This window comes from Talaromyces atroroseus (genome assembly GCF_001907595.1).
Source record: "Talaromyces atroroseus strain IBT 11181 chromosome Unknown scaffold_1, whole genome shotgun sequence".
In the NCBI taxonomy this organism is placed as follows: Eukaryota; Fungi; Ascomycota; class Eurotiomycetes; order Eurotiales; family Trichocomaceae; genus Talaromyces; species Talaromyces atroroseus.
This window is the reverse complement of record NW_017971433.1, coordinates 1,939,796-1,963,515: the sequence shown is the minus strand read 5'-3', so window position 1 is coordinate 1,963,515 and position 23,720 is coordinate 1,939,796. Positions and strand designations below refer to the sequence as shown.

General features: G+C 50.0%; 8 protein-coding genes across 8 annotated transcripts; 5 read left to right on the top strand and 3 right to left on the bottom strand.

Moving 5' to 3' along the window:
- Nucleotides 1–12: 12 nt before the first annotated feature.
- UA08_01771 (hypothetical protein) lies at nucleotides 13–1,950 on the top strand (the record flags this gene model as incomplete). The annotated part of the gene is made up of 7 exons (XM_020261472.1): nucleotides 13–181; nucleotides 249–328; nucleotides 390–868; nucleotides 925–1,092; nucleotides 1,151–1,372; nucleotides 1,440–1,545; nucleotides 1,618–1,950. The coding sequence occupies 7 exons, from the start codon at nucleotides 13–15 to the stop codon at nucleotides 1,948–1,950; spliced, it is 1,557 nt and encodes a 518-aa protein (XP_020123529.1).
- A 1,117-nt stretch (nucleotides 1,951–3,067) lies between these two features.
- UA08_01770 (hypothetical protein) lies at nucleotides 3,068–6,958 on the top strand (the record flags this gene model as incomplete). The annotated part of the gene is made up of 11 exons (XM_020261471.1): nucleotides 3,068–3,164; nucleotides 3,235–3,296; nucleotides 3,354–3,616; nucleotides 3,678–3,782; nucleotides 3,847–4,033; nucleotides 4,091–4,210; nucleotides 4,276–4,407; nucleotides 4,559–6,386; nucleotides 6,455–6,769; nucleotides 6,852–6,894; nucleotides 6,952–6,958. 11 exons carry the CDS (start codon nucleotides 3,068–3,070, stop codon nucleotides 6,956–6,958), a joined length of 3,159 nt encoding a protein of 1,052 aa, XP_020123528.1.
- Nucleotides 6,959–7,816: 858 nt separating this feature from the next.
- On the top strand, nucleotides 7,817–9,310 carry UA08_01769 (S-(hydroxymethyl)glutathione dehydrogenase; the record flags this gene model as incomplete). The annotated part of the gene is made up of 6 exons (XM_020261470.1): nucleotides 7,817–7,837; nucleotides 7,902–7,916; nucleotides 7,971–8,085; nucleotides 8,164–8,299; nucleotides 8,375–9,012; nucleotides 9,093–9,310. The coding sequence occupies 6 exons, from the start codon at nucleotides 7,817–7,819 to the stop codon at nucleotides 9,308–9,310; spliced, it is 1,143 nt and encodes a 380-aa protein (XP_020123064.1).
- A 478-nt stretch (nucleotides 9,311–9,788) lies between these two features.
- UA08_01768 (Inositol-3-phosphate synthase) lies at nucleotides 9,789–11,529 on the bottom strand (the record flags this gene model as incomplete). Its single annotated transcript, XM_020261468.1, has 3 exons — nucleotides 9,789–9,923; nucleotides 10,000–10,765; nucleotides 10,832–11,529. 3 exons carry the CDS (start codon nucleotides 11,527–11,529, stop codon nucleotides 9,789–9,791), a joined length of 1,599 nt encoding a protein of 532 aa, XP_020123065.1.
- A 1,859-nt stretch (nucleotides 11,530–13,388) lies between these two features.
- Nucleotides 13,389–15,708, top strand: UA08_01767 (hypothetical protein; the record flags this gene model as incomplete). The annotated part of the gene is made up of 3 exons (XM_020261467.1): nucleotides 13,389–13,500; nucleotides 13,575–13,652; nucleotides 13,730–15,708. The coding sequence occupies 3 exons, from the start codon at nucleotides 13,389–13,391 to the stop codon at nucleotides 15,706–15,708; spliced, it is 2,169 nt and encodes a 722-aa protein (XP_020123066.1).
- Nucleotides 15,709–16,693: 985 nt separating this feature from the next.
- On the bottom strand, nucleotides 16,694–19,586 carry UA08_01766 (hypothetical protein; the record flags this gene model as incomplete). Its single annotated transcript, XM_020261466.1, has 8 exons — nucleotides 16,694–16,707; nucleotides 16,762–18,504; nucleotides 18,565–18,618; nucleotides 18,667–18,768; nucleotides 18,845–18,968; nucleotides 19,030–19,228; nucleotides 19,267–19,429; nucleotides 19,484–19,586. The coding sequence occupies 8 exons, from the start codon at nucleotides 19,584–19,586 to the stop codon at nucleotides 16,694–16,696; spliced, it is 2,502 nt and encodes an 833-aa protein (XP_020123067.1).
- A 732-nt stretch (nucleotides 19,587–20,318) lies between these two features.
- On the bottom strand, nucleotides 20,319–21,586 carry UA08_01765 (hypothetical protein; the record flags this gene model as incomplete). Its single annotated transcript, XM_020261465.1, has 5 exons — nucleotides 20,319–20,840; nucleotides 20,910–21,017; nucleotides 21,075–21,254; nucleotides 21,325–21,518; nucleotides 21,577–21,586. 5 exons carry the CDS (start codon nucleotides 21,584–21,586, stop codon nucleotides 20,319–20,321), a joined length of 1,014 nt encoding a protein of 337 aa, XP_020123068.1.
- Nucleotides 21,587–22,406: 820 nt separating this feature from the next.
- UA08_01764 (hypothetical protein) lies at nucleotides 22,407–23,454 on the top strand (the record flags this gene model as incomplete). Its single annotated transcript, XM_020261464.1, has 2 exons — nucleotides 22,407–22,761; nucleotides 22,811–23,454. 2 exons carry the CDS (start codon nucleotides 22,407–22,409, stop codon nucleotides 23,452–23,454), a joined length of 999 nt encoding a protein of 332 aa, XP_020123069.1.
- Between the last annotated feature and the right edge of the window lie 266 nt (nucleotides 23,455–23,720).

Here is a 23,720-nt window from a genome sequence, read left to right as displayed (position 1 = left end):
CCCCCGGCCAAGATGACCGCCCTGCCTCCTTCTGGACCCCCGTCGTCTGGGAACGACGAGCTCAAAGACGAGAAGACCATCGGCCTCACTGAAGAGAGCTTCTCGGGCAGCGAGTATGAACGCTATCTCACCTTGCACGAGGCCTTTGAGGGCTCCGGCAAGAAGAAGCTGCTTCGCAAGCGTGTGTTCAAACTTCTCTGTAATATAGCCTCAGTCAAATGGCTACTGACTACGGGATGTCTGTGTAGTTGATCTTCGTCTGCTGCCAACTTTGAGTTTCTTGTACTTGATGTGCTCTCTCGACAAAGCAAATGCCGGAAATGCCAAGGTATGCCATGTCCTTGTCTAGCCATGCTCTGTGTTGTGTCAGCGACTGACCGACTCGCCAGCTCTTCGGTTTCTTGGAGGATGTCGGCATGACTTCGACGCAATTCAATCTTGCGTTGATGTACTTCTTCTTCACCTATGGACTGTGGGAGCCGGTATCCAACATTCTCCTCCGTAAATTCGGCCCCAAAATCTGGTTCCCTTTCATTGTCACTGCATGGGGTCTCGTCTCTACATTGACCTCTCAGGTCAGCAGCTACGGCGGCTTTATTGCGATCCGTCTTGTCCTTGGCATTACTGAGGCTGGTCTGTATCCCGGATCATATTTCATTCTGTCCATGTGGTATACCCCCAAGGAGCTTGCTACCCGCATGGCCATCTTCTACGGCGCCAATACCGCTGCAGGAGCTTTCGGTGGTGTGATTGCCTATGGTGTTGGTAATCTCGACGGTGCAATGGGATGGAGAGCGTGGAAATGGTTGTTTTTGATCGAGGGAGTCATCACCATGTTTGCGGGTCTTTGCTGTTTTGTGCTTCTACCGTATGCTTATTTCTCGCCGCCTGGTGGTGATATCGTTCCTAATATGCTTTCCATAGGGGATTTCCACATCAGTACGACAAAAAGGTCAGCCACTGGCTGAAACCCGAAGAGCTTGACTACGCGACTCTGCGCGTCAAGTACGCCAACGGACCCGAGCCACCAACCTATGAGTTCCGATGGAGCGATGTTATTGCCGCGGCCAAGGACAAGAAGACTTGGTTCATGTACGTCTGACCGATCTATCGTCTGATGAGAGATCTGTTCTGACACTCTATTTACCAGGATGATGCTCTTCTGGTGGGGAGGCTCTGTGCCTACATACTCTCTCTCGTACACTCTGCCCACGATGGTGAAGAATCTGGGATACAGCGACGTCAAAGCGCAGGCCATGACAACGCCTCCGTATATCTTCGCCACTTGCGTTTGCGTAACTGTTGGATGGCTTAGCGACAAGTACCAGAAACGGTATTTCTGCATTATGGGCTCCTATACCCTGGGAATGATGTCAGTCATCCCGTTTTTCTATGTTGCCATTGCAATTTCAACTGACATGAGATTTTTTTTTCTACAGCGGAATCATCATTCTCTGGATTACCACGCATTACCCACACATTTCCGGTGTCAGCTACTTTGCCATTTTTCTTGCTGCAGCCGGATACTCGGCCCAGGCTCCGATTGTAAGTTCACATGAGAAACGGCAATAAGCAACAACAACAAAAAAAAAAAAAAAACACTAACCCCCGCGACAGGTCGGTGCATGGACCAGTGTCAACGTGCCCAACCCCTCCAAGCGAGCCGCAGCTATCGGTCTGATGATGCTTCTTGGAAGTGTTGGCGGAGGCAGCATCGGTTCGAACATCTACCTCGCCGACGAAGCACCCACGTATCCCCTGGGCTTCGGCTTTTCAGTCGGTGCTACTGTCCTCGGCGCCATGATCCCAGCCACTATTCATTGGTACCTGCTCCGTCGCGAGAACAAGCGTCGTGATGCCCTCGATACGGCGGCTGTGGAGACGCAGTACACGACCGATGAGTTGGGTGAGATGGGTGAGGACTCGCCTTTGTTCCGGTTCACACTGTGAATAAATCCGAGATCCGGCGGTACTTATATAGAGAGAGTGTGTGTGTGTGGTATAGCGTATCATCTAGACGTTGATGACTATAATTTGTTTACCTAGGTATACTAATAGGGATTCGGGCGTGAATGTTAGAATAGAATAGAGAGTTGATAATTGCGTTTTAACCCTAGCCCTAACCCAATCATTGTCATAGAAAATGAACTTCCAGATAATCTTGATAAATAACACTATAGATAGATATGTATAGGTATATGTATTGAGTTGGCCGCGGTGGGGACCTGCATAGCTTTTATCAGCAATGGATAGTTACCTAAGCAGCCGAAGCTTGGCTCCAGCGTCCCTTGTCCAAATTTGGCTTAGTGTCATTGTCTGATACCCCGTATTAGAAACAAGCTCTGTGTAGGTAGAATTCGGTTGAACCTGTTCTCTTATTTTCAGGATGATGATGACACTATCATTTCTCTCAGCCAGGTATGCGAAGCTGCATCGGGATGCTCTCAGGGCAGTGCCTGGAAGCACATGCCAACGAAATATCGACATGACACTTGAGTCCTGGCCCCTTCTGACTTTTGCTGTACACTGCTTTCCTATTCCTGCGCGTTAGTTCCATCTATCATTTATTTCTACAAGTTAGTTATAAGTTAGCGGTCTACAGTAGGCTGTATGTCCAAATTTTATTACATCGTCACAAGCTAGTACGTATTGTATTCCGCATTGTGTAGTATATGACCTCCGAATAGTTGAACAACTTCTGCGGCGTTGGTTCCATATTCTCCGTCTCAAATAAGGAGTCTGTCTAATCATCTACCACTGACCTGTCCACTCACTAGTTTGTTACTGAGTGCCGGAGTAGATGTGTGCATCTCTTGAGCAGCTTTAACCGAGATCTCGATACCAAGAATAGATAAAGCAGCGTCACTTAATCCCTATATGGCGCGCTGCTGCCGCATCTTGGCCGCTCTCATGCCGCACCTTATAGCGGCGGCCGCACGAACTAGATTGGCATAGGCAAACCCTGTTATCTAGGTTAGGTAGTTATACTACTGCTTGACTGTCCATATGAGCCCACCTTAATCTTCTTATCACTTTCATTTGCAGCACTGCTAGTAGTTACGACACAATGCGCTCCCTCCCTGCAGGCATCTACACGCCCTTGCCGTGTTTTTTCAAGGATGATGAGGACTTGGATCTTGAGGCGTTCAAAAAACATGTCCAGTGTGAGTGGTCTTCGCTGTACTCGCAGGTCTATGGATGCAATCATTGGAACCTAATAACCATTCGGTACAGTCATTGCAGGCGCAGGCACAGTGCCCGTCATCAGCGGCAGCATGGGCGAAGCCGTCCATCTTGTACGCAGTCTTCACCCCCCGAGGACGAAACACCGAAACAACTACTAACTCCAGCAGAGCCATACCGAGCGCATCCAGCTCATAAAAGCAGCCCGCTCGGCGCTCGACGAGATCCAACTAACCGCCATGCCCATCGTCGCCGGCGCCGGGGCCAACAGCACGCGCGAGTCGATCGAACTGGCGCAGGAAGCGGCCCAGGCCGGCGCGGATTTTGTCATGGTCATTCCGCCAGGATATTATGCTGGTGCTCTGCTGGCGAACGATTCGGCCGCTATCAAGCAGTTTTTTGTTGATATTGCGGAGGCCTCGCCGGTGCCGGTGTGAGTCGGCCTTAATTTCTGTTATTGGACACAATACTTACGGATGGTGATGGGCATATAGCATACTGTATAACTTCCCTGCCGTCTCGAACGGTATCGATATAAACAGCGATCTGATCGTCGAGGTCGTCAAGTGCTCGCCCAACGTGTGCGGCGTGAAACTAACGTGAGTGATTGATCCTATTCTTCTCTCACGAGTGTATGCGACTAACGAGTTGAAATCTCAACAGATGCGCCAACGTCGGCAAGCTCACTCGCATCATGGCCCAGATCAACCACGCGCAGTTCCAAGCTGCATACCCTCGCAAGCATCCCATCATTCCATTCCGCGCAATCGACGGGTTTATTGACTTTCTGCTGCCGTCGATTTCGGTTGGCTCGTCTGGCGCGATTAGCGGGCTGCCGAATATTGCTCCAGTATGAATGCTTCCTTCTTTTCGTGATTGATATTCTCTCTCGACTAACGTGCCCTAGAAAGCATGCGTCAGGCTGTGGGAGCTGTGCCAGTCCCTCGACGACCCGAACCAGTATCAGGAGGCACAGAAGCTGCAGAACACCGTCGCGCTGGCCGATGGACTCGCACTGAAAATCGGAGTAAGCGGTGGCAACAACTGACTAACGATATAACAAGAATACTAATCTGTTAACCTTCACCGTAGATTGCCGGAATGAAAAAGCTGCTCAATCGCCATTTTGGATACGGCGATAAACCACGCCGGCCACTGCTGCCCATGGCCGACGACAAGGCGCAGGCGGTCTTTGAGGATCCGTTTCTGACGGCGTTGCTGGAGGTTGAGGCCTCTTTGTAGATAGTCTAATTCTATTTCGCTCTTAATTATCTGCTTTTTTATGCCAGTATTTTGTGCCTATTAGTTAACTAGCTGTTTCTTTGCTTAGTGTTCTATAGCTGTCGCTGATTGGCCGACGTAATCTCCGAGATAGGCAAGCCGAGGCTCCCCGCCGGTCGTCCGCCGTGACTTCCTCCTCATCTCCAACAACATCAACAACAACAAGATGCCGCGAGAAACAGCTGCCCCCAAGGGCAGAATCTACAAGTCTCGCAAGACGCGGCCCTGCGATGCCTGTCGTCGACGCAAGGTGGCCTGCGATATGCCCGCAGGCCCGCCCTGCAGACGCTGCATGCACATGGATAAAGCCTGCACCTTCGACGAAGGCCCCAGCCAGAGGAAACGACGCGCACCCAACACCAATGCCAATACGCATGCCCATTCAAGCGCCCATTCGAATTCAGACGAGGGCTCGCCGTTTGGAGTCTTCCCGGAGCGCGTCGGCGATGGCGACGATACCGATGACGCCTGCCACTATCTGTCAATTTTCGACCCGACACGAAACACCAGTGAACAGACAAACTCGTCTTTTGCAAACGGCATCTTGCTAGATCCAATGTCCCCTCTTCAAACCACAGCCATAGCCACAAACCATGCCCATCCGACGCACCAGGCGTCGCTGGAATTCATCCCAGACGCATTCAGTTTCTACATCGGCCCAACCGGGGTGTCAGACATACACCTCCTCAGCCAGCAGCAGTACGACGAGCAGAATATATCGCGGCCCAAGGTGAGAGGGCTGAAATATCGAGTGCTAGGTGGAGAAAACGCCACTGATTGCCATTCCACCATATTCGGCATCACCGACCGCTCCCTCCTCGACAAGGCAGAACCAAAGGTCGACTATCAAACAAACGAGTCGGCCTGGTCTGAACTATGGCAGATCCTCGACCCGGTTGGTGCCTGGCATCTGATCGGTCTGTATAGCCGATTTGTCGATCCTTATTTTCCGATTGTGTCACGACACCAGATCCCAAATACACCGGATTTGCTCAGTAATATGTCTCTAGGCCTATTAACGGCAATGTGTGCGACTGCACTACCGTTTATTATGTACAACAAGGCACTATATACGCTGCTCCTGCGGCCGCCCTCAAGCCAGGATCTCTATCGTCTAGCCTGGCTAGGCATCACGGCCGAACTGCATGCACCATCGTTAACTACACTACAAGCATGTCTCATTCTTCAGCAACGACTCCCCACTAATCTATACTTGTCTGACACCGCATTCACCTGGACTCTGATGTCGACAGCTGTAGCAACTGCACAGACGATTGGACTACATCGAGATCCGTCCGCGTGGCTGTCAGTGCCCATGTGGGAACGGCAACTTCGCCGTCGGCTGTGGTGGGCGTTGTGGGCGATGGAAAAATGGATTGCGCTCGCACGTGGCATGCCCAGTCATCTGCACGATGACGATTCCGACGTCGCGCCCATCAGCATAGCCGATATCAAAAACACGCTCTCAGTGGACTGCGACAACTACGCGCATCTGTGTCATTTGGTCATGTTAACGGGCATCCTTTCTGACATTCAACATACATATTACACTGTTCGCGCTATTAGCCGGACATCGTCAGACCTGCAGTACGCTCTCGAAGCCGCACGGCCACTTCGGGCCCGATTGAAGGAGTGGCGCGATCATGTCCCAGACGCACTGCGCTTTCGAGGTGGCGGCTCGCAGTCACAATCCTCGCAGTACGGAGAAAACCTAGACGGAAACGGCGCGTTGCATTTGTCGTATATCGTAGTGCACATGACGCTCGTCCGTGCTCTTCTCCGGCCGTTGAACACAGATCAAGCGGGTGCCATTAACGACGGCGCCAAGGCTGTGGTTCGCGGGGCTCTGCTGTGTGTGAAGGAGTTTGTCGAGTTCATCGAAACGTTGACCGAGACGCAGTGGAATGCATTCTGGCACAGCTGTACGTTCTTTCTTACCCCCTCCCTATTCCTGATGAATGCTAATCCTAGCCATCTATGTATGCATCAGGGAGCCGACCTAACTTTGCCATCGCGGGCTCGTTCATGGTGCACGTTCTACACATCATAGCTCCCCCGGACGCGGCGCGCCAGGCCGAGTTGGAAGCAGCTGGCATTTCGCCGCTCTGGACGACGACCTTGGACGACGACTACCGCGACCTACTGGTCTGGATCCGCCGCTGGCGACGGGCCAACCGGGTTTCTGCGAATGGGGCGGCGGGCGTCAAGGGGCTGACCAACCTCGGGCTGATGAAGGTTGAGACGCAATTGGAGTCGAGTCGATTTGAATCTGACACTTCGACTAATAATAACAAGAAGAATAGTAGTAATAATAATAATAATAACATTAGTAGTAGTAGTAACAACAACTAGACAATGACAACCAACTGACTACTAACGCATACCAGCCAAGAAGAATCTGGAGAAGTGCATGAGACTGGAAGCACACAGGTGAGTGACAAAGTTACCTAGCTAGGTAACTAGTTCGCATGCATATTGAGAAAGCAGATTATAGTTATACGATGCTCTTGCCTGCTTGGCCGCGGGTCAACCAGTGCGGGCTGATAGCAGCCCAAAAGCGAGGCTGGAAGTCAAGACTCGGGATCATGTATAATTAATATTGTATACTATGCAATCATCTCGTCTGGTTCAATACACTATATGATATACGATATATGATATATGATATAATATACCTCCATAGTTCCATGGATCAAAGTCACGTGACCCGACGGAAAGTCTAGTCACATGACTCAAGCTTTTGGGATTACAAACGCAAGCTGACTAATCAACATGGACCAATCAGAGCGTGTAGCACTATGTACGATTTTTGTACGGAGTATGATACTCGTTTTTTTTTTTTTTTTTTTTTGCAACTTTGGCTACGTATAACACGCGTCCCATCTATATTCATGCTAGAGCTATGCGCATACACAACAAAGGGCTCGGGAAACGCTTTCCTAATTGAGTTTTCCGTTCCACCAGCTTTGATATCTGAGCGATTATCTCGTATACTTCTGCGATTGCTGTGTGGGCATACCTAGGTACGACCTGGCTCGAAGATGTCAATGGCCATTCGTGTCTCGTATGACTGTGCTACGTAGGCATGTAGGCATACTGTCATACTGTCATACTGTGAGTTGGAGATGCTGCCCCTCACCCATACTAACCCCACCATCGCCAGCATACTTTTTCCCCTCACGTCGCTCTCTCCTTCCCAGTTCTTCGGAATCCTACCTCCGCTGCCTCTCCGAATCCGACTCTTTTTTTCTTTTCCCTCTTAAACCCCCCCGTAAAACAGTATTTATTTAATTCCTGGCTCTTCTCTCCCTGCAAAGACTCATCCTCCATTTCATAGAAGAAGAAAGACGCCATGGCCGATACCGTCGGAAAGGTTAGTCAGCCGGCCTATTCTCTTCTTTTCTGCAAGTAGCCATGCTGACCGAGTCAAATCATAGACCATCACTTGCAAGGTGAGCTTATGCCCTAGTATGTACGCGCATTTCCAACCCACTAAACCATGCTAGGCCGCCATCGCATGGGAAGCCGGCCAGCCGCTCTCCGTCGAAGATGTCGAGGTCGCGCCTCCCAAGGCCCACGAGGTCCGTATCCAGATCTTCCACACTGGTGTCTGCCACACAGGTGCGTTCCTCACCCCCTTCTTTTCACTCTTTGAAGGCATAAGGGATTAAATAAATAAAAAAAATAAAAAAATATCAGATGCATACACTCTGTCAGGCAAGGACCCCGAGGGAGCTTTCCCCGTCATTCTCGGACATGAAGGTGCTGGTATAGTCGAGTCTGTTGGAGAAGGCGTGACAAACGTCAAGCCCGGCGACACCGTTGTTGCTCTCTAGTCAGTCTTCCCGTTCGTTTGAACCGTCTCATATGAGAACCTTGCAAAGACTAAAGAAAAGAGAGAGCCTTACAGCACCCCTGAATGCAAGGAATGCAAGTTCTGCAAGTCCGGAAAGACAAACCTCTGCGGCAAGATCCGCGCTACCCAAGGCAAAGGCGTGATGCCAGACGGCACCTCTCGATTCAAGGCACGCGGAAAGGACATTCTGCACTTTATGGGCACATCGACTTTCTCGCAGTACACTGTTGTCGCCGATATCTCCGTTGTCGCCGTGACCGACAAGGCCGGCACCGATAAGACCTGCTTGCTGGGCTGTGGTATCACGACCGGATACGGCGCCGCGGTCGTCACGGCCAAGGTCGAGGAGGGCTCGAACCTGGCCGTGTTTGGCGCGGGCTGTGTTGGTCTATCAGTCATCCAGGGCGCGCTCAAGAACAAGGCGGGCAAGATCATTGCCGTTGATGTCAACGACAGTAAGGAGGAGTGGGCTCGCAAGTTTGGCGCCACCGACTTTGTCAACCCGACAAAGCTGGGTGGGCAGAGTGTGCAGGAGAAACTGATTGAGATGACGGATGGTGGTTGTGACTATACCTTTGACTGCACCGGTAATGTCGGCGTGATGCGCGCTGCTCTCGAGGCGTGCCACAAGGGTTGGGGTCAAAGTATTGTTATTGGTGTTGCTGCTGCTGGTCAAGAAATCTCCACAAGGCGTATGTTGTGTTGTTCCCTTTTCACTCTTTCCCTCTTATTCTTCTTCTTCTCCATGACTAATCAATGTTATCATCAATAGCATTCCAATTGGTCACCGGTCGTGTCTGGAAAGGATGCGCTTTTGGCGGTATCAAGGGACGATCACAATTGCCCGATCTGGTAGACGACTACTTGAACGGCAAACTCAAAGTTGACGAGTTCATCACACACCGTGATGTCTTAGCTAATATTAACAATGCCTTTGAGCAAATGAAGGCTGGCGATTGCATTCGCTGCGTCGTTGATGTGCGTGCTTGAGTGTCTACTCCTATTTTCTTCATGCCTGGCCAAAGTTAAAAAAAAAAAAACCGAGACCGGGGAAAACAATAAATTGATGTTTGTAATGTGTGTTATACTCCCATTTGTTTTTAGACTGAGAAAAAAAAAAAAGGGGGAAATTAAATAAATAATTAAATTGAGATAATCATGTAGATAAGAAATATTATAAAGTAGTAGATAGATCCGCGCTCCGCTGGGTTTAAGAAGTAACGTCTCGCTGAGGACCCTGATAGCACGGAAGTCTCTCAAGGTTCTTCGGACATGCACCGAGGCAAGTAAGTAGTACTAGGTATAGTTATTAGAGCTTACAAGTTTACAAGTAATTTCTCTCTGAATGAACGAACGAATGAAGCACGTGAATTTATTGTTATTGATTGCTATTTAACGAGTGACTTCGGGTCAGGCTGCAAGTGGAAAATCAAAAAATCAAATTCCCCGAGACGTCTGATTTCGGGCCTTAGAAGAGCTTGTGCTCTAGGGTCATGTCGGATTCAGGCTGCAGGCCGACACAAGCACGGAAAATATTGGTCAATGCAGCGCGTTGCTTGGCAAGAGCGTTGACCACAGGTGTACCTGGAGGAGTCAAGGGCGCCTATATAATAATAAAAAAAAAGGCTGTTTAGTGGATATGTTCTCCGTAAGCAGACAGAGTGTAGTTACAAGCTTACCTTAAGCATGTAGCTGAGAACGCTCAAAACACTGTGAAAGCCCTTGTAGTCGTCGGAGCCCTCGGCCTTTTTCCAACTGATACGAGTCATCATCTCGGCAACAACAACAAGATCAATGATTAGAGGAGAAGCCAACAGAGAGTCCTCGCACACATTGAAGATGCTGATGGTTTGGTGACCGCCCAAAAAGATCTCGGCGTAGTACTCGTCAAGAGCACGCTTGTTGTCGCCAACAGCAGGCATGTACTTGATAACAACGGTATGATCTGGGTGTTCGCCCTCCTTGTAGAGGACTGAGTTCGCTGCCACCATGTCATCGACGACGTTGGACTTGGAAATTTCCTTGGAACGGAACTGCTTCTGCGAGCTGAGGTTTTTGCCATCATTGTTGCCGAGATGGTTGTAGCTTGCAATTGAAGTCAGCTTGATACCAGCGTTGATCAAGAAATCAACTAGAGCCGATTTCATCTTGGTCTGTCCAGACTTGAAGTCATCGCCGCCAATAAAAGCACCATGTTTCTCGGCGAATTGAATGGCACCTGGAACAAAGGTGTTCTGCGGTGAACCATTGATGAACGGTGCGTTTTCCAAAACACTGGCCACAGCGAAGACAGTGGAAGGTGATACCTCCTCATGGCCAGATTTGATCGCGTCAATCAAGTTGTCAGCAGTATCGTTGACTCCAGTGATGATATCGGCATAGCGTTCGGTGTTGGCGGTCCACAGCACAATGACTTTGTCAAGTTCGTTCTTTGCCTTGAAATCCCTTTGTTCGTGTTAGATCAGCATGCATAATCTTAAAAAACGAAGAAGGGAAGGGGGGCTGGCTCACCGGATATCTTTACGAAGGTGTTCAACATGATCCCACGAAGCCTTGGATCCGGGAATAACATTGTCCGCACGATCTTCTTGGTTTGCAGCAATAAAATCCGGGTAGTAAATGCTGGGCAATGGCTTCAGTTCGGCCATTTCCTTGCGGACAAGTTCTTTGAGAGAAGGCTCCAAAACACAGGCACGATCCATGGCATCAGCCAATCCCAGGGCGCTGATATCCCAGCCACCAATGACTAGGTCATTGGGGTGGACCATCGGAAGCATGTCATGGAACGGGATGTTAATCTCTTGGCCCTTCTCATCGGTGCCCAGTTTGATGGTAGAGCCCATGACGACAGAGCCGTAGTAATTGGCCTCGCGTTTGCCCTCGCGAGTGTCCCATACAAGACCACGGCGGTTGGCAATGATACCGGCGGTAACAGTAGTGCCGTTGTTACCACCCCAGCCTACCAGCATCATACCTACCTTGCCCACCTTGCGGTCGACCTTGAAGTTGTAGCCGTGTGCCTTGGGCGTAGCTACAAGCTTGCCACCGGGGGCGCGGGTAACCTCAGTGGTATGGTAAGCATATTTGGTCTCAATTGCATTTTCCGAGTAGACTACGTTGGGAGAATTAACAGTAAAAAGGGGAGCGTTGTCGTTGTTGCCAGCCAACCCGTTCACGGCGCCATTGGCCTCATTTGCGTGAGGAGCCATAATGTCTTGACGGGCGGGATGAGAGCCAGAGAACCTTGGTATTTCTTTCTTGTTCGAGCTTCTTAATGAGTATACAATGAGCCCGATGCCCCGCCACGAGCGGATGAGCGTCGGGAGCCGTTGAACGGGTGGTGACGTCTGCAAGACGACGAGTTAGAATGAGCAAGCACGACAGTTGGGCCCAAGGAAAACTTACGAGTTGAGCGAGTTGGAGAAAATGGTGCCGGTGTTGATGACCACTCCCGTGGAAGTGATCGTCTTGCTTTGAAAGAAGAAAGCTATCCGGGCAGAAGAGTGGAAAAGAGAGCTGAGGGTCCGATTGGGACGAATTGAGACTGTGGTGAGGCAGAAGAGGAAGAGGAAAAAGAAGGAAGAAGGGAGGAGGGAGAAGGGAGAAGGGGGGTTTAAGTACGTACTGGGGAAGGAAGGCGTGACTTGGCCCAGGCAGACAGAAATCTGGAGCCCCGCCAGAGCGCACCTTCCCTCCGCAAGTTTCCGCCTGGAAAAGTCGGTGACCAGCGCCGCTCCACAGGAATCAATTCATATTGTGTTGTCAGCTACGAGAAGAAAGCATTTGTGTCTCTGGCATCTGCAGCGAGTCTAGCGTTAGGGCTAGCACCGCGTCTTCCCCTCACTAATCTGCAGCCTAATCCTATAGGCCAGGGACTGGCAATCTCCCAATGGAGCGAAACAAGAGCAAAGAAGTCTGTCACATATACCGCAATGCCAATGCCAGTGTCGCTTTTTCCTTTTCCGCCTTTGTCGAATTGGCTGGTCTGGACCCCGCTGACTACTTCCAAGTTGACTTACCTACTAGCTTGCGTTGCGGTGTAAGAGCATCTCGCCTCTAGCAGATCGCCCTCGGGATCCTAAGGTCGCGAACGAGTTGAAACAGACCTTGAGAGAAGAGAACAATGTATATACGCGTGTATACTGTTCTATTCATCTACACGCGAATTTATACACGAATAATGGCATGCTGATGTCCGTCACGTGAAGGGGCGGCGGCATGGAAAGCACGTGCGCCCCCCTGACTTCCAAGGTAGTCGCTAACTACTACCCTTGCTTCGTGTTTGCAACACGCATGGCATCGTCTCCGAGTCCAGCCCAGGCGAGTACGTGCTACGCTCGACACCGAGCATAATCTGCAGACAGCCGCACGCCGGCGAGTCTTGGAGTCTTCTCGAATGCGAGCACATCCGGCACCTATCGAGATCGCGAGGGACAAAGACACGGCATGTCGCGGGTGGAGAAGTTGGTGCTTGTCCAGCACTAAAAGCGAGACCCATCAATGCGCAACATCTTGTTGGTCCACGCTCCCGCACGCTTCCTGTTCCTCGCGGAGGCGTTCAGGGGTAGCCAAATAACACTAAAGGAAAAAGCGCTCTAGGGGGGCTGCATGCTGATCCAATAGCGAACCGCAATGAGCGGACGAACCATCACAGAGATCGCACTGCTGAATCTATCTTTTCGTGAATCACGGCCCGCACGCCCAGTGTGACAGAACCCTGTTCAACAACATCTCACGTCTCGTACTAACTGAGCAAGTCCGAGACCTCTGTGACTGCCATTGCCACACCTGAACGGGGCCGCTACGGTGATCGTCGCAATTTTTAAGGCCAAGCAGTCCGTCGACCTCTGGGGCGATTTGATTACGACGCAACACCATCAGTCTTTAATCCACGGAGTACAGCGCATCTCTCCAACATCCTTTTCCGTGCTCGCCGGAGAATCTTAGCGAACTATCGGATTCAGCTCCGAAAATATATATCGATTCCCACCGAGAATACGTTTTCTGGAGTAGTGGATTAATGATTCGCTCCTTGTGATCGGAGAGCTTCGGCGTCGTTGCTGTCGCGATGGCTAATAGCATGGATCTCGCGGGCGTGCTGCCCACGATAAAGTGCTCCAATTGTAGTGTGGATGTCGAGATCTCTGCAATGGGAGAGCATGTCTGTATTACCCAGCAACGTATGGGACTCCTGCTCGGACTATTCCTTCCCTATCAGACTATGACTCGGAACGCTGACGAACAGTCCAAACAGCCTCGAATTCTTCGCCTGCTCGTGATATAAAGCCGAGCAGGCCTGCGCCTCCTCCACGAATAGACCCTGCTGCTGCGAGTGAGTAATGGAAGCAATGAATGAGCTTAACAACGAGGGGAAAATATGAATGCTAATATTAGTCATAATCGATACAGATCAACCCTTCTTGACACCTGGCTATGCGAGTCCTTCGAGCAGTCTTGGAAGTCATCCTCTCACCCCACGGATGTCGCCTCTGCGCAGTCAAACCTCGCCCTTCCCTATTACACCTTCGTCCCTTGACTTCACAGACGACGAAAATGCTCGCGATTTGCACGAGCGTTCTGCTCTTAGTCCCAATCCGGCAGCCACCATTCGAGCTGCTCTGAGCCCAACGTTCCCTAAATCTCCGCTTCGCTCCGACACTCCGACAATCAATAGTGATGTTGCTGATACAGACGTGTCGGGCAGCATGCATACTAGGTCACCCTCAATCGAGAGCAGGAGCACATACCGAACTTCTGTGTCAAGTAGGCGTTACCGAGAATCTACATCAACGTACTCATCGCGCGGCCAATCTATGAGCATGCCGCGGGGTATTCGAAATATAATGGACGAAGTGCCTCCAGTGCCCACCGGGCCATTGAGTTCATTCAGACCCAACTCCCAGATGAGTGCTGTCGACTCGAATTTATCGAGGAGTCCACCCCAGGGCAAAAAGTCAAATTATAATGGCTTCGATTTTGGCTTGACCGACGAGCCCCATAGTTATGAAGGTGAAGCGCCGTCTTCTCCGCATGAGAACTTTTTGACACGAACCCAGAACATGCCGACCATGGGTGATTTACATAACGCCGATATAAATGAGAATGCACTTACTAGGTGGCCTTCACAACCTTCACCTACTGTCCCAGGTCGACCTTATCTTCCAAGAGAACCTGACGTCCCCGGTGGAGCGATTAAACCGGCGCAAAATAGAACCCCTGGCCCTCAAGAGAGTGTCCAAAACGATGAAAATTCGCCGTCGAACTTTAATGTAGGCCTGGGACTGGACAAAAATACCTATCATGCGACAGGAGGGTCGACATCGTCCAGCGAATCCTCCCCTTCCGATATGGGCAGTGGTAGCTCGCTATCGAGCCAGCCTTCGGACACTGACACGAAACCGTCGGATCTGAGTCAAATCGATTCGATGTTGCAAGAGCTAGAACTTGATCAGAAACAGCTTCCCCAAGCGGAAGATCCATCAGCTTTGGACAAGACGACAACGACGATGACGATTTTGGAGCCACCTCGCATCGTGACTGGTTTCGACCGTGGACCCGACTCGCCCACTGATCCGTCCCTTGTGAATGGTACATACTCAACGCGCAGTGATCAACGACCGGCAGTTTCTCTCAAAAGTCCAGCAGGGGAAATGTCTCCAGCAGAGGTTCACGGTCAACAGATTTCGCGGCCACCTACTGCTGGAGGTCAAAAGCGTCGTTGTCGGGGTTGTGGACAGGGCATTGTTGGTAAATCCGTTTCATCAGCAGATGGTCGCCTTACTGGACGATACCACAAAGCTTGCTTTGTCTGTTTCACTTGTCGATCACCCTTTGAGACCTCGGACTTTTACGTGTTGGATGACCATCCCTATTGTGCTCAACATTACCATGAACTCAACGGTTCGGTATGTTCTACGTGTAAAAAGGGAATCGAAGGGCAATACCTGGAGACCATCGAACAAAGTACTTACGGTAGCGGCAATCCGCAAAAGTTTCATCCCGATTGCCTGACCTGTCGTACTTGTCGTGTTGTCCTTCGGGGAGATTACTTTGAATGGAATGGCCAAGTCTACTGCGAGCGTGATGCGCGACGGGCTGCAGCCATGACGCCGCCTCCTGGCAGACTGCGTCCGACCATGCCTTCCTCACCCCTTGCTGGGCCTCCGGGGTTCCCGCCAGGCCCGCCACCTCAAGGATTCAGAGGCTCACCACGCCGTGGGCCCCCGGGGTCTCCAGTCTCTCCAGGTGGCCCTATGCCTCGTGGCCCACCTCCGCCTGGTGGCCGTGGCATGGGCAGACCACCGCCTCCCAGGCAAAGTGGATTGGCTCCTCCAAGCGGTGCTCGACGCTATCCAGAGAGGAGAACGACGAAACTGATGATGATATGAGAGATTCACTTGATCTCCTCATGAGTCTTCACGTGTATAACAAGTTCCCTTTACCTCCATTCGCTTTTTCTGCCCTCCTTCTCTTTATAATTTACTACCTTGATTTGACCGCTTCTCTTCTTGTTGATATATTTCATCTTCTGCTCTTATACCCTTATCGAGCAGGTTACATTCGTTGTTTCTGCCAGCTGTGTCTGACATCTTGATTCTCCTCTTCCTCACATTATGGATCATGTGTACATGGTTCATGTTCATTTACAAAGTATATACTTGCATATTCAACCCCTTATACCCCCCCCAGCATTCGAAAGTTCCTTATGAAAATGGGTCCTCTGTTTTCAGCTCGCGACATTCGCTTTCTTTCTATTTATTCGACAATATTAATTGATATCCTTACAGAACACGGCTTGATGAATGCTCAGCCTTTTCATTATCATCATCACTTGCTATACGTTTTGATTATGCGCTTTCTATTGTTGGCAATCTACATCCTTGGCTTAAAACTTGCCTGCATATTATTTGGTTCGGCTTTTTTTTTTTTTTTTTTTTCTTAATTTTTCTTTTCTGCATCTAACTGGATACTCGTGGGGATGCGCTTATACCTCTATTTGTCCTTATTTGTTATAGCCAAACACTTTGTGATAATCATGAGATTTATCAAGTCTACTGTGACTGTTATACCTAGGTCCAAGTCTTCGATGATGCCTCTATCAAGCAGAATTCAAATCTACCAGCTAAGCTCGAAGTCAGAGAAGCGCTAGTACCACCTAATCCCGCTGTCAAGATCAATTTACACATTAGAGAGCATGGAAAGTTGCGAAGTTGATACTTTTGATGTTCATTTCAGGCTTTTACTACCAATAACCTACCAGTGTACACTACTTCTATCTGTGAAAGATCACAAATGGCCACTTCAAGAGCCTCGTCCATATGTACATTGCATTTTGAAAGTGGAAACTCCACTGCTCTGTGCCAAGTGATGAACTTATGACTGCACGCCTATTTTGAAGTTAGCACTTGGACTTTGAAACAAGTTGAAATGCGACTACTTACACTGTGAGTAGTAAGAATTCTCGGCCGAACAAGTCCATCCACTTGGGCAGGTGGTTGGTCCGGTATATCCAGAGCCTCCACACTGGCCGTAAGGTGAGGCCGTCGCCGTAGAGGTTGACGAGGCAGTAGTTGTGGTTGTCGAGCTTGACGATGAAGTCTTGGAAGAAGACGCAGTTGCTAGTGTAGTGGGAATCGTTGTAGTAGAGGATGTGTGTGTCGTAGAAGTCTTGGTCGAGGCTGCAGTTGATGCCGGCAGGCTTCCACTAGGCACGCCATACCAAATACCCCTTCCATTCGTTCCCACAAAGACACGGCCATAGTTGTTCAAGTCGCCATTCACTACATTCGCCGACGCCGCGCCAAACCCGTGGGAGGCGTCAGAGATCATCTCCCAATTGGTACCTTCGTCCTCCGTCTTGTACAGGGCGGTGACGCCGTCGACAGTGAAGAAGCCGAAGAGAACCGGGTACGACGATGTTGTTAAGGCCTTGCCAAAGCCAAAGCTCCAACCAGCAGTGCAGCCGCTGCCAATCTGGGTAAAACTGCTGCCATAGTTTGTCGAGTGCCAAAGGCCTATATCGGTAGAGACCCAGACGTCGCCAGCAACGGAAGGATGAACACGGATGGCATTTACAGCAGTGCTCGAGCCAAGACTAACAGTTTTGGTGAATGAGACGCCGCTGTTGGTAGAGATGTAGAAACTTCCAGCCGAGCCACCGTAGAAGACGGTGTTGTTAGACTTATCGGACGCAATGGCTGCTCCTGAGGGCAGAGTGGACACAGTGCTGAAGGTGCTGCTATATGTCGAGACAAGCGGGCTGCCTGACGTAGGCACAAGAAGCACAGTATCACCATTTGCAGAAAGTGCAACACTTCCAGGCACCGTACTGGACGAAGCTGCGTAGTCGGCCGACCAGGTGAGACCAAAGTTCGTCGACAATGAGACGGTAGGCAGCGTCGAGCTAGCACCGGCTCTGACAATATATGCCGGGTTATTCCCAGCGTAGTCAATGCCGTTTGTAGAGCCGTATGTAGGGGAGTGGAAAGCCTGTTCTGGCGCAGTATCGAGGTCGGTATGATAGAAACCTCCATCATCTCCAACAACAGATAGGAGTTCTGGTCCGCCCGGAGGCGCGATGAGTCCAATGACAGCCATCTCTTCAACTCCAACAGCCAAAGACTCCAAGGTTATGTTGTGAGCTGAGTCCCACTTGAGCAGGTCGTGGCCACCGTAGATTGTTTCACCGGTACCATAGAGCCAATGATTCGAATCAAACGGATCAATGGCCAGTGCCTCCACCATCCACCCAACCCGGACAGGGAATTCAGCAGATGAGGTATCATCCTGCAGCCAGGGTGCATTAGAGATGTCATAATCGTAGTAGTAGTTGATATTCGGATACCCATTCCAGTCCCAGATGGGGGACCAGGTCTCGCCTGAATCAAGGCTTCGCCAAATGAGTTCATCTGGCCACCAGCAGTTCAAGGCGGCTACCATGATAGTGCCGGGCACTTGCAAGTCCACGGCAAGACCGCCATAGCCATAGTATGTGCTAGCCATTGATGTCGGGCTGATGTCAGTCCATACTCCGGTCGAGATGTTATACTTGTGCACTGTTCCGTTGGTGCCATCGTACGGGCCAGCACCGTTGGAGTATGATATGTACAGAGTCTGCTCAGCTGGCGACAAAACGCCCTTGTGAGGTAGGAATCCGTACATCGGCTCGCCCGAGACCCATGACCCTAGGAAAGGGGCTCAGTCGTTGACGAGCAAGGTATGTATGTCCAGGAAAGAAGACTTACATGTCGCACCGCCATCCTCAGACTTGAAAACCGACTCTTCGGTATCGACCACGCCTGTCACTGTTAGTTGACTTCAGCTGACTTCGTCTAGACTAAACCTACCGACGAATATTCTTGGAGTTGGCGAGCCCTCGCTGCCAGAGGTCGAGTCGAACGTGACCCAAGCGATTCCCACCGGATCCGAGGTGTAAGTTGAACTGGCGTCTTGAAAATATGTCCCTAAAGCGCTCTCTTACTTAGACCACTGCTTCTTGTCTATTCTGCGGCTGACGACTCTTACCGGTCCAGGTGAATGAGGTGACATTCGACCATGTCACACCATAATCTGTGCTCTTCCAGAGGCCATGGCCACTTCTAGCCCCAAAAAACAAGATACTGTTATCATTTGGGTCGACTGCAAGTCTCTATACGGACACTCAGCTCACGACATCCAAGTCAGGACGCTGAGATATAGATGTAACTCACCTCGCCGACTCCTCGGCCAGGCATGTTCCCACCGACCTTGAACGGCAGTACAGTCTCATCCCAGGTGTCACCTTTATCCGTGGAGCGCAGGATTGACCCGGGGTTAGGATCCCACTCATTAGTGTACATTCCCACGGCTACGTACAGGCGCTCGGTGTCGACTGGATCAGTGGCAAGGGCATCAATGCCCCAGTCATGCCTGAAGACGGGACGTTAGCCCATACCACGGAGTTTCACGCAACTGCTCTCACTTGCCAGTTGCTATTATTGACCCCGTCTAGTAGAGGCGTCCATGTATCGTCTGAATTGAGGCGGTAGGGGCCGCCAATATCAGTGCGAATATAGGCGACACCTTGGGCAGATGGGTTGAATACAATGCCGGGGACGAAACCTCCTCCTCCTATACATGTTCTCAGTGATGGGCAGCTTCCTGAATGTTCACATAGATACTTACCTCCTGTAACTACATTTTTCCACGTGTATGCTTGAGATGCAGCACTGTAGGCCGAATTCATCAAGCTAGCAACAAAAAGGGCCGTTGCTGTAGCACGCGCCATGATGGCCATTATAGAACATCAACAGACGATGAGAGTACAAAATTTAGGATGAGCTCAAAGAAAAGTCATTCCATTTCAATGAACTCGGCAGTAGGTGAGCAGGTTATCTTATAGGCCGTTTGATATTCTCCTCTTCATTATTGCCCCCCGCATTGTACAATCCATGTAGGAACCTTGGAAGCTTAGTCCGATTTGTATAAATTGTGGCTTTTTCTTCAGGAGGCAGAAGTGCGGTATACCCTGACGGCTCCGGTAAAACTAACTGCTTCTGCCTTTTCCTTACTACCCTATCTATGTAGGTATATTGTTGAAGTTTGCTTTGGATGCGGATTGTCGGAGTTGCAACGGTCTCTTTGCCTTATATAGAGGTGTTATTAACTGATTGTCTCAATGTTCGTTAAATCTTGCCGATAACCCGCGATACGGCGATTCTAGTCCGGTGCCTATGAGTATTTTATAGGTGAACTAATCCCACATTATCACATCATCAATCCATAGGTCCTGAGCCAAGATGAGTATAAAATGGTGCGGTACTGGGCGACTTAGCGTCGCATCTCGTACACTGTATTCTAGGCTTTGATCAGCAAACAGGCATTCATCTGCGTATATCTTGACCTAGAAAGCTTAGAACAGCAGAACTTTTGTGAAAGGCATAAATTTTTTATATATATAAAAGGATGCAAAATGATTGCAAATCTTATGAGTCATCCCGGTCATAGAATAAACACCTTCTCAAGTCCTCGAAGTACTACCATTTATCTCAGTTCTCACAGTCGGCTTCTCCTGCATAAACCGCTGCAAATAAGGGTACACGATAGGAAAAACCCAGCTGAAAAATGTGAACCAAAACCCCCACAAGGCCAAATGTAAACGCTCGCCGAGAGTCACTCTATTATCGTCCGCCTCATGTCGTTGTGCGTACGCATCATCCCACGAGTCGCATATCTGCTTGCAGAGCGCCGGGTCGTCGGTGAGAATGGCGTCAAAGTTGTTGCGGATTGCCCAGCGCATGTCTCGGGCTGCGTTGACTGTCCATGTGAATATGAGTTTGCGTTTGCCGTCTTCGCTATTCTTGTTGCCGTGAACGGCATCAACAAAGCCGTATCCTAGCGGGCCCTTGACGGATTTGAAGTGCGTGTTGAAGGAGATGCTGGGCACGGTGTGCAGGACATTTCGTGCTCCGACTACATTGTAGCCTATCAATGCGGCTTGGAAGTCGGGCAGATGTTCCTTGCAGCTGGGGAAGTAGGCGGGCTGAGAGTGAAAATATGTGTCAGGTGCGTACCTATGTATACTCTGAGTACTAAAGATTGAATGACTCACTGTCCAGCATCCAAGCACAATGCGTGAATACCACGGCTGTGACGCATACGGACCCGACTTGACCACCTCTGCGATTTTCTTTATGATGACTTTGACATCATTATTTCTCTGGGCTAGTGTCAGTGTCTGACATGCATGTACGAGTGATGCACGTAGTGTAAATACCTTGATATCAAGCAAAACCCAGACATGGGCATTGCTCGGAGCATTCAGGAAATCGAGCAAGTCGCTCAATCGAAGCATTCTCTCTCGAGGCTCGCGTGTCGTCCACAGGGTGCTCAGATATTCCCAGTCGCAATCTTTGATGAGCTTGTCGATGCCAAAGCAGCGGTTGAGAGATGAGTCCTGCATAACTATGTATTAATTTCTAGGACCGCCTTTGAATGTTATGAAGTTGGAAACCGGATAGGCATACATGCGAAATAACAACCACCCCGTCTTTGGTTATTTGCACGTCCGTCTCGATGCCATGGCAGCCGACATCAATGGCAGCGGTAAAGGCACTCTTGGTGTTCTCCGGGTATATCCTGTTGAAGCCGCGATGGGCGACGTACTGCGGCAGTCTCGTCTTGCCATCTTTGGCGTAGAAGGGCCGTCTAAAAAGTTGCTCTTTTTTTTAATGATAGTTAGCCAGCAGTCTAGACCCGAGGCTTAAGTTCTCATTTACCTTGAGCCATTGCTTGCCAAGATGGAGTTATAGAATAGACTCTTCCTGAGCGGACCAGACGGATGTAGGTGAGACGGCTGCCTGGACTAGGAGAGCTCACTACGTGCCAGCGGTACTTTAGTGTGAAAATACGAATTAACTAATAATAATTCTTATTACTCATATTTACTTACTAACTAGAACCGTGGAGTTGCGTATGATGCGAAGCCACGTGATTGACGCTGACAGGGGTGCACGTATATAGTTAAGAGTATAAGGAACGCCGCTATATCGGGTAATCGATACATAATTTATCCTATTTTGGCATAGTGTCGATGGCATCTTGGTTCTTTGCCCATCAGCCCCCGATTCGGCTATATTTGTGGGTCGTTTATGCCTAACACAGCATGGCCATTCGTAATATGGTGCCTGATTATGACGAAATACGTGTGGGGGTCCTTACTAATCAGGGCACTTTGTTATTACGAGGTTTTGCTATCAAGCAACATGCTTGATGCTCATGACTCCCATTGCCCAAATCATATCCAGACTATCGCAGCTAAACTTATACGCAAGTGTACTACAGCTTCAACGTATATAATAACTAAAATAGGGCTTTCGGCCCCATGACGATGACGCTGACGAATCCAACCCCGGTCGTGCCCTCGCGGCGATCTCACGCCGACAGAGCGAGCTTAGTTAACAATAAGGAATGCGCTGACAAAGCTTTGCTACCTAATTCCATGCCACAATACACTTAAAGATATGTGCTTTGGCATATATAATTAACCACCTTCCGACGGACCTCAATAGTATTGACATTCTAAAAGTGAAAAACACAAAAATTCGCCATGGTTGATCTTCAAGCTGTCATCCGTTCTAACACCAGCCTCTCGCGCGTGAATGGCCCCCATGTGGCCCTCTTCGTCGGCGCAACCTCTGGCATCGGTCTTGGTATCCTCAAGGAGTTCACGCGGTCTTCTGCGAATCCTCGTGTCTATATTGTTGCCCGTAACGCAGCCGTTGCGGCTTCTATCGTCGATGAATTGCGCCGTCTAAATAGCAGCGCCATTTTCGAAATCATCGAGAAAGATGTTTCGCTAATCAAAGACGCTGAAAAAGTGGCTGAATATGTCAAAGCGAAGGAGTCCTCCTTGGACCTGCTCTGCATGTCTGTAGGCTTTTTCTCGCTGGATGGAAGAAAAGGTGATTTTGACCACTCTCGTCACGTTCCTTATCGCACACTCATCATCAGTTGCTTTAGATACCACCGAGGGACTCGAGGCTAGCTTGACAACGCGCTTCTACTCCCGCATTCGCATTACCCAGCTTCTTCTCCCTCTGCTCAACCAGTCCCAAAGCCCACACGTCTTGTCCATTCTCGCCGGCGGGAAGGAAGGCCCGATCCATGAAGATGATCTGGGTCTGGACAGGCCTGAGAATTTCTACGTTAGCTCAGCAAACACCCAAACTGCCACCATGATGACTCTGGCGCTGGAGCATCTAGCGTCCGAGAACCCTCGCATCAGCTTCGTTCACGCTTTCCCCGGCCTCGTGGCCACGCCACTGATGACTCGCATCAGCAGCGGTATCCGGGGCGTCTTGATCCGTTACCTCGTAGCGCCAGTGCTCAGCTTTTTTGTCAGGAGCGTTTCTGAGGCGGGCCAGAGGGGCTTGTTCACCGCCACCAGTGCGCGATATAGCGTTGATGACGGCATAGTCCCGCTCGCTGGAGGCCTACAGAAGGTCGAACGGAGTAAAGGCGGCGTTTTCCTCATAGATGAGAACGGCGAGGCCCCCGATAACGAGAAAGTTCTTGAGGATCTCAGGAAGCGAGGCGTGGATAAAAAGGTTTGGGATCATACTATGGAGGTCTTCGCTGATGTATCGTCGGGCTAGGTGTTGACGATGCATAGTTTTTCATCCTTGTTCATTTCTTCTTTTGCGAGCGGTACATCTGTGCCAGGGATACAAAACACGACTACAATCATATATATTAGTCTAATAAATAATAATAATAATACTAAAGTCATGATTTTCTACGCCAAAGGTGATACTAGTCTACCAACAGTGTATAATGCCTTCGCGAGGCATAATGGTGGATCTATGTTCATCCGCCGAGGGAGCTCAAATTATTACCCGAATAGGAAATCTTTAGCATGGGT